Consider the following 14,940-nt stretch of genomic DNA (forward strand, 5'->3'; position numbering starts at 1 on the left):
GGTAATTGATTAATGGGGTTACTGATTAACTTAATTAGCAAATACCCCTTATCCTTCAGCCATAGTTAGTATCCTAATTTTATCTGTATGTCTTATGTGCAAAATATAATTAATTTTTTACTTAGTATCCTGAAGTATTATAACAAAAATGCATTCAGAATAATTACAAGTGGAAAAACATATATATAACATACAGAGTGATAAGTGCAACAGATGAGACAATATTAAGTAATCTAGGTAGATACAACAATTTTAAATACATTTCATTTATTGAACTTTATCTAGACATTAGCAACAATTAATACATAAAAGTGACAGAAAGCTAAAAATCATGCTACTTATAATACAGGGTATAATGTTTTACAATCAATCTATATCATTTGTTTGTTTGCTGTTAAGTGCAAAACTTACATAGTTGGCTATCTGTGTTGCACCAATCGTAAGCACCAAAATGCAATATTTAGCATTGTAAGCCCCAAGATATTACTGCTGAACCAAGACAAGTCAACATACAAGGATGAATATGAGAAAAAAATAAATATTGTAGTTAAAATAGAGGGTTTATTCTCACTATCCACTTTAAGAAACTTACCACCATGGAATCCTTTAATAGTGAAAAAGAAGTGAAAACCTGTTTAATTTGTACAGGACAAAATTTAAAAATTAGTCTAAAAGGTAAAATTTTAAAATATCATATCTTTCCAGTTAAAACTGAAACTGCTTTTGTTGTTGTTGTTGTTGTTGTTGTTGTCACAAAAGAAATTATTTCCATAAGAAACGTACAAATAACTAAAACAGCAATGAATTATAATAGAACCCAATTCTATGTGCATAAGTGGGAATAAAGTGTGCAAGCCACGATTTTTCAGAGTGCCATTCAACATATGCACTTGATATGAGAGATAAATATTAAATACAGTACACACAAATGTTGAAAAACACTGCAGATATACATTTAAGAGGTTAAGGTTATACAAATGCAATATGCAAACTGTACAATGGACAGAATTATTCTTATTTTTTGTCAGTTTAAAGTCAGATGGACATTGTCAATTCATAGACATATCTTGAGTTTGCATACTTTGTAAAACATTACATTTTTGTGTACCACATACATTTTACTAAAACCTTACCACATTACACATACATACATGTAGTACATTTGGAATTATGGTCAACATTCCTTTTTCAATGGGCCAAAACTGTTCACATCTGGTTGATAAGATAATTACTCAGAGTTAAGGAAATGGTAATAAACAGGTTATTTTTAATGATAGATTATTTTCTTTAGGAATTTCATTAACACATTTTTAGCATACGTAGATCTAACATTTAGAATTACCAGCATAAATAAACATATATTTCACTGCTTACAACATAGTAATTACATGACTACAAACTGCAATGTTTATCATATCATATTCATGCAAATTAAAGAGAAAATGCAAAAAGTTCACAATTTTATGGTAAAACTAAACATTCTATTTGATTGATAAAGTAGCAGATAAAGCTGTTTTTTGTGGTAATAGTAAGACACAGATATTACCTAGTTCCTTGTTACAACTTACCAATTCCAGCTTGTCCTACAACCCAGGACAACCGAATAAAAAGCATAACACCCCAGATATTGAGAAGACATCTTACCTAAAACACAAATATTATAAATGATATCAAATTTCTATCAAAGTGGTTTCTTTTTTGTAATTTCACTATTTTTTTTTACTTGTCCATTTGTACTCAATAATCACGAAGAAAGTAGATAAACGTGTCTACTGTGTTGGGAAACACTAGCAATCAAAACTACACTACAAAACTTAAAATTCATTGGAAACAAGTTTTCTGACTTCATATCAAAGTAAAAGGGTATAATGTATGGATAACTTAAGGGTATAATGTATGGATAACTTTCACTAAGTATCCTAGACATCTACTGGTAGGAAAGTTACATATGAATCTGAAATGTTTCTGATGTTTTAATAACTTTTCCAATTTATCTATAATTTATTTCTTCCGTTAAAAATGTTTATTAAAGTTCAGAAACATATACCAGATAATGGACAAACAGTTAACACCAAACAACAGTAAAATATTGGTAGGCATAATTAATAAAATGATTTAACCTTTATTATATGAACATTTTTTTCTCTTTCTCATCATTTGGGCTGGAGATTATAATAATGTTAATTATAATAATTCAACCTAAAAATGACTGCCAGGGTCCACCTGGATCCAAGTGAATCTGTAATCTATTTCTTCTTTACAAGGATTTTCATAATATATTATTCAAACCTTAAAATGAATAAAAAGTACCATCCATGCCAAAATTAACCTAATTACTCTTTGTATTTTACATAGAAAATGAGTGATTCCACTCACCTTTGCAATAAGTCCTTTACAATAACTGTTGTAAAATGCAAAAAAAAAAACACATAATGATACAATTTTATAAAATTAATCACACCAGTAGTGAGTGATATGAAAATAAGTCATTAATTTTTTGGGTTAAAGTAATTGTACTTTTTCATTATCTACCTATATTTTATCTACAGAATAATACTTTCTATACCTAGTGATGGAAAATTCAATTTAAAATTAACCAAAAACAAATACATAATGTAGTTGCTACTCATACATGTATTTTGTTGTTTAAGATGTGTATTTATAAAACACTAGACAAATCACCTACTTACACAGTAACACTACTCATTTTTTTTTACAAATCAGTAAACATCCTACTATGTTCACATAAAATTTGTTAGCTTGATAAGTTTACATTTTCCTCTACCAACATGTATTTATGATGTTTACCTCTGTTCACACTTCAGCTTTATCCTGAAGAAAGGCTCTCTTCTTGCCTGTCTGGGCATTAGTATGAACTCCACCTCATTTGCTCCAGTCTTAACATCTGAAAATATCCTTGCATGCATAGCAACATCTGACTGAGGTGAAAAGACCAAGTAGGGAAACAAACTAGTATCTTCCAATAATGAAGTTGAAGATACATAAACCACAAGAGAATTACTCAAAACATCATAAACATGGTTAATACTTGTCAAGATACGTGTGTGTTTTCTCATAGCAGAGTCACATCGGACTATCTGCTGAGTCTACCGAGGGGAATCGAACCCTTGAGTTGGCATTGTAAGTCCATACTGACAGGTACCACTGTACCACTGTTTATACTTATCAGAAGGGATCAGGAGATAGAATTTCCTTCCACAGTTTAAGAGTAGATATCTAAGTAAAGCAAGGTGCTGTAAAAATAGGTTTGAATTTTCACTAGTCTGCCCTTAACCTTCCACAAACTCAGCCTCAAAGCCAATAGGAGAACAAGCATTAGACTGTATGTAAAACTTGAAATTTATTTGTATAATTAACTGCATGTCCTCCATAGAAGATGTCCACTGATGCTCAAGTAACATTGGTAGAGGAACAGCAGAAAACTACGTGCCTGAAAACATCTTTTAATTGTTAAAAAATGTCTTTAAAACTTTTTTCATTGTAAATCAAGAAAATAAACAATAAAGTTAGCCTAATAAAAAAAAAGATACAAAATAATTCAAAAGAAAATACTGCAAGTATAGTGTCAAAACCGAAGAAAAATTCATAACAAACACACACAACTGTCTTTGTAATTTCTGTCATCCAGAAAAAAGTGATTAACAAAAAATAATGGGGAGCTTATATACGGATCGTATATAGAAGATGCAACGACATAGGTGAAGAATCACTAAGATGATATAATGGGGTATAAAGACTACAATAAACATGATAGAATTGATACCAGTGATCAAACAGAGAAAAATGAAAAGCTTTCACCGGAATAAAGCTAAACTGTGAACAGAGGTAAGTGTGTTTCAGAATATATACACATACTTTCACAGAAAAACAAAATTCAATAGATTTATTTATTAGTTTTCATAGGACAGGTTTTTATGAACTGAAATGCAATGTGCTTCTATATAGAAACATGTCAATTATTTTTTGAATCATACATTTGTTGTCAAACTAATTTTTAACTTTGACTTTTTCTTCTTATAAATTCATTTTAAATCCACACATACATGTAACATAGTACAAATACATAAATACACACATACATGTAACATAGTACAAATACATAAATACACACATACATGTAACATAGTACAAATACATAAATACACACATACATGTAACATAGTATAAATACATAAATACACATACATACATAACATAGTATAAATACATAAATACACACATACATGTAATTTTATATATACATTGTTGAGTACACAAATTATAAAATTTTAATTCCTTTGTAGTCATTAAAATTAATACTATGCATATAGTTCTATAAAGACATTCTTATTGTTCTATAGGATAAGTTGCCAAGGTAAAAATTCTTATTATACTTTATTTTGTAATGATTATACACTATTGATACAAATATTGCACTTGCCTATGTACAGTGGATTTTAAATCAGGTTAAGTCTTTAAAATAAGAATGATGTATAATCACTTAAGATTCATTTTTTACAGAAAAGTCTGTACAGTTTACAGCAGTTTGGGTTCAGAATGCCAGTTGCTGGAGCTTGTATTTTGTTTATAAATGCATATCTAATATCACCCAAATCTTTTTGTTCAGTGCTTAAATATGTAGTTTTAATCTGTCTTGAATGTTTAATCAGATGTCTGTAATTATAATAAGCAAATGCGAGTTGGTGCACTTGGTGTCACTTCTCTTGAGGACAATAGCTGGTTAGTCTTTATTGTTTCATAAGTCAAAAAGTCAAATCTTGTTTGTTAAACTATTATTTTCAAACAAATGTGTAAATACTTACTAATAACTTGCATCATTCATACAGAATCTTATTTTATTTAATGTTTTTCGCTTATCATAAAAGATAGTCGTATTTTCATCTGATACTCAGTCTCAGGCAGGTAGTAAATGAGTTGTATAGCACCTTAACAGAAAAAGGAAAAAAAAAACTTACAAAAACTCCTTGTATCCAACCAAACTTTACAGCATCTGGGATTCTTACTTCTCCCTTTGACAACTTATGGTTCTGAAAATTAAAAATTATTAATTACACAAACAAGAAAATTACTTTGACCATAATTCTGTTTTACGAGTAGAATAACAAACACATTAAATTTTGTATCAGTTTTCTGTATCATCAGGTAATATTCCATACAGGTAACATTTTATTTATAAAGTTTGTTTTGGAATTTCGCACAAAGCTACTCGAGGGCTATCTGTGCTAGCCATCACTAATTTAGTAGTGTAAGACTAGAGGGAAGGCAGCTAGTCATCACCACCCACTGCCAACTGTTGGGCTACTCTTTTACCAACGAAAAGTGGGATTGACCGTAACATTATAACGCCCCCACGGCTGGGAGGGCAAGCATGTTTTGGCGCAACTTGGGTGCGAAACCTTAACGCGCTAGGCCATGCCAGGCCCTTATTTATAAAGAGAATATTGGTTTTAACAGTTACATTTAACATTTAAATACTGTAACATGCTGTAAATACATTTAAATACTGTATCGTTCTGTTTTTAAGCAATATGGTAAAGATATTTAATTTCATTCTTTATAAATTTAGTGCATAAATGTCAGTAGTATTAGCCCTTTTAAAATACATATTTGCCAACACAGTCCATGGGCCTCATCACTCCTCTACCACCACCTGATGATGCAAAGCATCTAGGATATCATTTTGTACCTGTCAAGATTTGTAATAAGACCATATCTGATAGACTTATCAGAATGGTAGGTGAAGAGTATTATTGAAGGACCAACAATGAACACTGATCAATCAAAAACCAACGGTTTCTGATAGAAAGGTATCATAAGAATCATACTAAACTCAGTGTGAAATTACTTCTAGAGTTGATGGATACAATAAACCACCCTTCTGGCTACCAGCATAAATGTGGTCACAAATAGCACTACAATATTGGGTAAGAAGAGTTGAACAGATAAATGCTCTTATGCTAAACTGCATAGTTTGAGGTCATAAGTCTTGTATATATGCAAATAATGGTGTGGATAGTTTGATCACTGGACTTGTAAATTGCAGATGTTTTACTCTTGCATCAATGCATTTCTGAAAATTCTGTATGGCTTCTTTGATGGTGGGTGGATTAAAAATAAGTAGGAAGTCCCATTATTATTTCCTTCATCGTTTGATACACTTGTCTACACCCATTTCAAATAATTCCATCCCTCATCAGCAAACCTGGACAAAGACAAATTCAAAATAATAAGACTACTTGTGCTTCTTGGAGTTTGTTTTTTTTCCTGCATTGAAAAAACAAGAACACCAAGCTCACATCAAAATAAAAGTATATGATTACAAACTTTATATATACGACTTACACAAGTGTCACAGCACTAGCGATAGTCTTAACTTCACTAATAATTAATACCTGAATCGAAATTCCACTTACTTCCTTATTTGTTAAGATATTTAACATTCTCACATCTATAATACTAACAGTAGCACTTTGTTGAAAACACACTTAAACACCGAAACATTCAACCAACTAGTTGACTCAATAATCACTCAACAGCTTCCTCTTAGTCTTGGACAAATTTTATAACTTTCAACTGATTTTTTATAGTTTCTAGAAAGCTCAAGTCATTAAATAGACCAAATAGACACAATAATATCATTTGGTACAATCTCCATAAAATATAAATATGCCATTAATTTCTATCTTTGAATTCTGATACAGTACAATTTTAATTTATAATTTATTCTACATACAAGCAGGATTTACATATGTGATCAAGAAAACTAATTCATTTTGTGCTACAGATAATGAGTTGTAATGCTGAGTCTCTGCCTCAAACTGAATTTAAGCAGCTGAATCTTGAAACTAATGATGTTGATTCATCATCTCTATCTGCTGAAACTTCTTCACCAACTTCAGTTCAATATCAGAAAAAAAGATTGGAAGAGAAATATGAATGGCTATTTTTTGATATATCATTTGAAGGGACAATTTGTAAGAGCTGCCAAGAATTTTTGATTCAGATACAGTACATAAAAAATGTGGTATTTTCATAACTCCCTTTACTAATACTAAAAACCCAACTGGGGATACTAGAAACCTGGACAAGTATTCTAAATCCAGGACACATATTCATGCAATGCACAATTTTCATGAAGAGGGTCTTGATAGATCAGTTCATACTTCAACAGTCAACTCAGAAATGTAGTCACAACAGGAAAACAATGGCTACATTTGTGAGAACCATCAACTTCTTACCAAAAGAAAAAATCTCACAGAGTATGAAGTATGAATATTTGATTTCTCATCTTCTTATGCTAAAAGTTTCTGAATGAATGAGTAGAAAATCAGAGCAACTGTTTGATATGTGCAAGAAAAGTTACAGCTTATGATCAGTTTACCTGCATTATCCAAAGTTCTAGATGATTGTAACACCTTGGAATTAAATAAAACATATTACTCAACAATCATCAGACATCAACAAGGTGAGCCAAATATCACAGTCAATTGCTAAACAGCTGAGTACAATGAAGTAAAAAAAAATATTCTAGAGAATTACATTATGTTGGAGGCACTGATTCCAAAACCATTATGAGTCCACCTAACAAAGACTGATGACAAGGAATCTTAATTATAAGAAAATAACTTGTTGTACTTTTGATCCTGCTGCAAATTTTTCAGGATAAACTAATGGTATGCACAAGTAACTTTCAAAGAAATCAGGAAAAAATTTTTCTTATGTACATTGTAAGGCCCATCTCTTATCATTAGAATTAACCAGTGCTAGAAATAAAATTGTATCTGTGAAAAGGATCCATGTCAAAGACATATTCACTCTTCCACAAGTCAAAGCATGAATACATACATATTACACAAGGTTCAGAGGTCATTAGAAGTACTTAAATGAAAAATTCTAGAATCAGTTAAAGTGCACTGGCTCAATAATCAAAAACCTCTTCATGTTGTGTTAACTTGTTACAAATCAATTTTGATGGCCTGCATGCAGCTGGACAAAGATGGTTAACATTTAGCATCATTAGCAGCAGGTGTCTTGCTGAAAATTAAGAAATCTAATGTTGTTTTTACTATAGTAGCTTTGGATGAAGCAGTATCTAATTTCATCAAAGGTTTGTAAAAAGAAAACCTAAACTTGGCATCCATTCTTAAGCTTGTGGCACCTACAGTAACATGTTTGAGAGATACAGGGACACTGTGTACCCATTTGAGTAAAGAAAACTACTGGAATAGCTGTCATATATCTCAAAAACAAAGATTTCTTGTACGTTGCCAATTCTTGGAAAGGAGCCAGAATGTAAAACATTAAAAACAAATTTTGACACTATGACTGAACAAATGGGACAAAAGTTCAACCATCATGTGGTCTCCCATATCAACATATGTGCTTCTTTCCAAATGGTACAGTCAACACACATTTTAATATACAATGACATGAAGAAAGGATGTTGCTTTCTTGATGGACTGGATGCTAATGTCATGTGGGTTGACTTGAACTCTAAGTATGTTACACGAACGTAAGATAATCAAGATAACAGTGTTATGCATTACTTGTGGAAAGCAAACATCAGTTACAGCAATCTTAAAATTAAACTGGTGGTGCCAGTTTTGACTGCTGGAGCTGAGCGTTATTTTAGTGACAGTGAAGTAACTGAATGTATTTTTAATTCATTTTTATTGTTTTATAAATTCATAAAAAAATTGAAATATCGTAACCAATAATAATAAAATATATATCATTGTAAACTTGTTGAGTGGAAGTGTTTTAATTAAAAGTACACTATTTTTTCATTTCATTAAATCTGAATTACAATTCATTCTCACCCCTCACCCACTGGAAAGGCCAAGAAATCCAGTGAATTCATAAAGATAATGCAAGAAAGAAATTATTTCTAATCAAACAGATGAGAGACACTTGTGTTGATGTTATAATCAAATATATGCATAACAATTTGAAATAACTGGAAACATTTACAACAGTTGAATCAATAAAGCTAAATAAAATATGAAAAACTATGTTTTAATGCGACCTTGAGGTTATTAAATGGCAAGTATACAAGATGAAATAATGTGGTATACAATGGTAAAATGTTCTATAGGTCAAATTTCAATATTAACAATGAGTGGCTCTTAAAACAGTCTGCATGGAATGGATCATTTTTGTTTTAAATACCTCTCTTGGTCTTTTGACTTGCCTTGGCTCAGAGCATATCTTTCACTTCCTCTGGCAAAAGCTAATGAGGTTTCCTGATGCACAGACAACTATTCTTAACACATGTTCATTGAATCACAAAGCACATCCTAAATTTTCTCAGGATGTATAACAAGGCTTTATGTTTTTTACCAATTTGAGTTTACAATATTTTCATTCTATTAACAGAGGACTTGTCTCAGTTGCATGCCCTTGTTTTACACACACAAACATACACACTAGAATGGTCAATGTTCTTGGGGAAGATACAATCCCAATTTTAAAAAGGTATTCTCAAGATAACTGGTATTTGCATTAAAACTTTAATTAAAGTAAAGTAAATAACAATGTTTTGACCTTCAGGTTATCAAGATGGCTTAAGAATGTCAAACGTTGTTCTGAACTTTATTTTAATTAAAGTGCTAAAATAAAGTGCAGCGTTGAGAATATATTTTTACTTCATGCGAGTTTTTCATCAACACGAATCCCAAATTTTTATTCCCAAAACCTTCCAGACCAATACACCTCATACTTAATAGCAATCTACATCCTGTCATTCAAAGAAGGATACCACCCAGGAAGCTGGAAAATACCATCATTCCAATATCAGCCACAACTTCCTAATAACTTCAGCCTCATTAGTTCACTTAATAACACCAGTAAACTCTTAGAGAAAATCCTCTCAAATGCCTCCTGTAATGTGTTGAAAATAAAAACATTATTATTAACAGTGCAAAATGCTTCTCTCAGTGGAAGTGCCAGGCTGCCGACCACTTATCAGATTTACAGAGACAGTTTTTAACATTTTAACAGAAAAGACATAACAGTTGCAACATTTCTTGACATCAAAAAAGCTTTTGACAGTGTTTGACATAATTCTCCCAGAAATTATCACATGCTACATTGGCAGTTTACTTCATAATAGAAACACTAAAGTCAAAATCAATAAAAGTTCCCGAGTCTTTTTTAATTTCTAGTCGGACTTCTTCAAGGATCTGTGATTAGCCTACTATTATACACTGCTGCCCAAAATCTTAAGGCCAATGAACATAAAGAAAAAATGTATGCATTTTGCATTGTTAGGCTCAACCACTTATTTGAGTAGAGCTTCGAAAGATGAAAATAAGAAAAGGGAAAATAAAGAAACAACTTTTTTAGCATTTAATAGGGAAAGTGTGAACACTATGAAATTAGCCTAAATACTAGCTGGTCAAAACAGGGTAGGAAATGCCAAACAAGAGGTCTCAGTAGTGAGTTGCATGGCCATCATTGCAAATAACTTCAAACATTCTCTTTGGAATGGTCGATACAAGAATTTGCAGAAGGCTGGCTGGAATGTTATTCCAAGTAATAAAGATGGCTTCACAAAGATCATGCACCATTTGAAATTGGTGTCCATTTCTATAGACTTCCATTGCCATCCACCCCAAACATTTTTAATGGGGTTCAGTTGGGACAAACACGTTGGATGATCCAAAAGAATCACTTATTTACCATGAAAAGGTTTGTGTCCTGTAGAAATTGTGGATTGCAACATTGTCCTGCTGAAAAATCCAGTCATTTCCACACAAGCAAGGGCATTCACTCAATAAGGATGCACTCTCCAACATGCCATTGTAGCCAGCTACTGTTTGAGGCCCCTGTATAACCTGAAGCTCCAATGTTCCATGGAAGGAGAAAGCACCCCATATCATGATGGAACCTCCTCCAATGTGTTGTGTAAAAAATGTCTCCGGTGGAATATCCTTATCGTGCCAGTAACATTGGAAGCCATCTGGACCATCCATGTTAATTTTTTTTCTCATCAGATAACAAAACCTTCTTCCACTTTTCTACATCCCGTTCGGTGCTTCTCAGCAAAGTTTAACCGAGCTGTTACGTGATGTGAAAAGAGGTGTAGCCTTTGAAGACATTTATGGTTTTCAAAGCCTTTCTCTCGTACATGCCGTCTTATTGTTCTTGAGCTACATTTTGCATCCGTAAGGGCCTTAATCTGGTTCGACAATCGGCTGGTGTCTTGTCAGACAACCCGTTGAATTCTCCTGCTCAATGCCAGCGAAATTTTCTTGGGCCTATCACTTGAAATTAATGTTCCGTATCCCTCAGTGTCTTTTAAGAAATTTACAACAGCAGTTTTACTACGCCCAATCTCACCAGTGATGACACGTTGAGAGAGACCTTGCATTTGCAGCTTGACAATCTTGCCACGTTCAAACTCTGTGAACTTTTTAGCCTTTGCCATGTTTTTACCCAATGTAAGACAGGAGATGTCAGTGGGAGGTGTTGACAATGCTAATGCTTGAACACAAGTGACTAAATTTCGTTATATGTTTACTGATTAACGCTTCGTTTCAGTATGGTTTTAAACTTTTGATCAGCTAGTATTTAGGCTAATTTCATAGTGTTCACATTTTTCCTATTAAATGCTAAAAAAGTGTTTTATTTTTATTTTCCCTTTTCTTATATGAATCTTTCGAAGCTCTACTCAACACAAAATGTTTTTTTATTGTTTTTTTTTTCATGTTCATTGGCCTCACAACTTTGACCAGTTGTGTACATCATCAAGACATACGGTAGTGCGTCCAAAACAACCTGCAGGGCAAGACATGTTCTTTACTGGGCCCGATATTCATGTACCAAATTTCAAGGCAATCGATTAAGAAATACATGAAATATAAAATGTCCATCTTTGGTTGAATTTCTATTTTCGCACTAAAAATAAAGAAACTTTACTTGACAGAAAAACGTACTTAATTTCTTTGGATTTCTTTTTTTTAATCACAATTTATATGTCTAAAATTATCCAAGAAAACTACTCAACTTTGACCAAAGCTTTCGCACACGTGTACGTAAAGTCAAGTGAGCTATTGGTCTAAAAACATTAATGCAGCTTTACCTAAAAGTAAAAGTGAACCATTTTCTGTTTTTGTCATCCGGATAAAAGGCGACTGATTTATAGAAGCAAAACTGTATGGTGAAACCACGTGCAGATACGTAAATACTAGTTAAACCAAACGTAACAGATTTGCAGTTTTCAGCTGAAAATTTCTAAATAGTAATACAGTGAACGGTTATTATTGATTATTCATTCCCAAATTTTAACCATAAATTTTCTTATTTTTATTACTTTATTTTAATTAAATAGCTTTTAGCGTCACGTGATATTTTAAGGCTTAACCAATTAGCCTGATACAGCTTATCAACCACATGCGGGTGATACGAAACTGTAAATCTAGTTTCCACAGTATTGCTATAAAGGAAGTTATTAACATTATTTTATAGGGGAAACTACCAGCACTTATTTTATATATTTTCGTTGATTTGGTAAAGAATGAGTGTGTTACAATTAATATGGTTTGCGACCCTACGGCTAAAGTTTGTTACTTAGAGTCACTTTCGTATTTGCTCCAGTTTGTTGGTGCGTATTGATAAAATAAAAGTTATATAATTAAAAGCACCTTAGATGTTTAAGAAAAGTGTGACAAAAAACCTGAGCGTGTGACTTACAGGAATGAAACCAAAACTGACAGACGAAATGGCAATTACACATATAGCACTGATAATAATTTTACAGCTAATATTCATTCATTAGTTATTTCGGCCACATACTTTACCCACCATAATGCATCAAGTTGAACAACAAACGCGGCCTGTTTAACTAATGAATGAATATTTCCTGTATAGTTCTTATCGATGATATAAATGTTGCTCCCGGGAGGTTTAAGACGTTCGACTAGTAATCTGAAGATCGCAGGTTCGAATCCCCATCGCACCAAACATGCTCGCCCTTTCAGCCGTGGGGGCGTTATTATGTTCGTTCAATACCACTATTTGTTGGTAAAAGAGTAGCTCTAGAGTTGGAGGTGGGTGGTGATGACTACCTGCTCTCTAGTGTAACACTGCTAAATAGCCATCGTGTAGCTTTGCACGAAATTCCAAAACAAAGAAAAAAATGTTGCTTCCAATTTGGCTATCAGTTTTATTTCATTCTTTAGGTCAGACGCTTAATCCATTTTTTTCACACCTAAAGTGTTTTTGGTCAGATATACGTTTACGACATTTCTTTTCCTGACCTTACATATATATTCATGCATCACAATGTGCAGATGACAAAGAAACTTGGATCACATCACGAGATCCGCTGTTTGCTATGAAGTTCACGTTTCTTTATCCATGTCACAACGTGGTATAAGTTACGTACATTAAAACCGATAAAGATTCAGGCTATCACTTTCTACCGCTGTCATGAAAAAAAAAATAAAAATGTATGTATGTGTGTATATATATGATGTTTTACTAAAACTCATGGGCTCGAAACCAAATTCACATTTCAATTTATTAAATAAATTTATTAAATGTTTCGCTATTATGTTTAACAGCAACAAAAATTAGTCTAGACTCATTATTAGTGTCTCGAAATCTGTTAGATAGAGCCTCAGTCACGAAATATCGTAAACATCAAAATAGGCTGTACCTCAACACAATAACAACCATTTATATGCATATATTAGATCCTTAATTGGGTGTGGTAACAGGCAACATGTCTGACAGGTTACACAATAACTTACAAGTCCTTGAATACTGTCACTCACACAGCTTTCCGTTCACCCATATATACACACCACCTTCCAATCTTGGCATTTTATATAAAGTTCTCAGAACTAAAAAGATAATTTTTAAAATAGTTAACAAATAATATCGGGCAGCAACCAGTCGAAAAATATTAACCAGTAAATTCTTCACACTAGCTTCAACCCCAGTATCATGGCGCAACCAATTGTCTCCTCATAGCTTGTGTAATATGTAATGTACTAACTTATGTTTTTTTGTTCAATTTCTGAACAGCTCTGGCACTATCTGGAAGTAATTTGTTGGCATCCCGATTACGAAAGTCGGTTTTTCTCGGGACCTTCCAGTTTTATTTCCATATAAAAACCAATAGGGATATTAAATCTGTAGATTCTCACCTACTGCTTTTGAAATCATTTTCTTTAGTCACGTATAAAGTGGAAAAAAGAAACTTAACCGTCCAACTGTCTGTAATAAGAGAATTTTTTCTTGGTTACCCCATACGGTTTCCTGACACATGCATGTTTTGTTTTGTTTTTTCTCTTTCTTTTCTCACACGACCTCTCAATGGGTTACAAGAGGGAGGTTAAGAGAAATCTTCCTTCGGAAAACATCCAGGTATCCACCAACATCGACCTGATCCCGGGTTTGAGTCTCAGGACTTACACCGAAAATTCTATCATGTTCAAGGCAACAGCTCAGTGACGCTTTTTCGACTGCCTGACTTTAAGTAGCATTTCTAAATATCCTCCGAACCAAGAAGGACAGTAAGAGAGCGCTGGATTTCTGTTGTTAGCTTTGATGTTTCACTTATAGCTTTTAACGTAGTGTTTACCTGAATTGTTCATGTTATTAACAGAATTATTGCACTGGCTTAGCCACCAATTTTCATTTCATATCTTTTAATCGCTCGTTAATAATTATTACTGACCGTACTTTGTATACAGCTGAATTGCTTTTGGTGTAAATATAACTATTTAAGAATTAGAATGCACAAGTGATTGTGACGGGTATCATCACGTGCTTTTACGATCTACAAAACCTAAAAATACACAGGTACACGTGCGAACTGTAAATTAATGGATATTGTACATAATTGCGTTCATGAAATTATCATGTCAAGTACCATTTAGTCTACATATCAGTTGAATGTAAATCGTGCAG

General features: G+C 32.7%; 1 protein-coding gene across 2 annotated transcripts in view; it reads right to left on the bottom strand.

Annotated features, from left to right (window-relative positions):
- The window catches only part of LOC143249699 (solute carrier family 12 member 2-like), a 63,016-nt gene that overhangs the window by 41,084 nt on the left and 6,992 nt on the right, over positions 1-14,940 (bottom strand). For both annotated transcript variants that reach the window (XM_076500009.1, XM_076500010.1), the window contains exons 2-3: positions 4,977-5,048; positions 1,569-1,644 (exon numbers count right to left, since the gene is read on the bottom strand). In XM_076500009.1, the coding sequence (XP_076356124.1) occupies positions 1,569-1,644; positions 4,977-5,048 (148 nt within the window). The remainder of the gene's footprint in view (positions 1-1,568; positions 1,645-4,976; positions 5,049-14,940) is intronic.

Source organism: Tachypleus tridentatus, chromosome 4 (genome assembly GCF_004210375.1).
Source record: "Tachypleus tridentatus isolate NWPU-2018 chromosome 4, ASM421037v1, whole genome shotgun sequence".
In the NCBI taxonomy this organism is placed as follows: domain Eukaryota; kingdom Metazoa; phylum Arthropoda; class Merostomata; order Xiphosura; family Limulidae; genus Tachypleus; species Tachypleus tridentatus.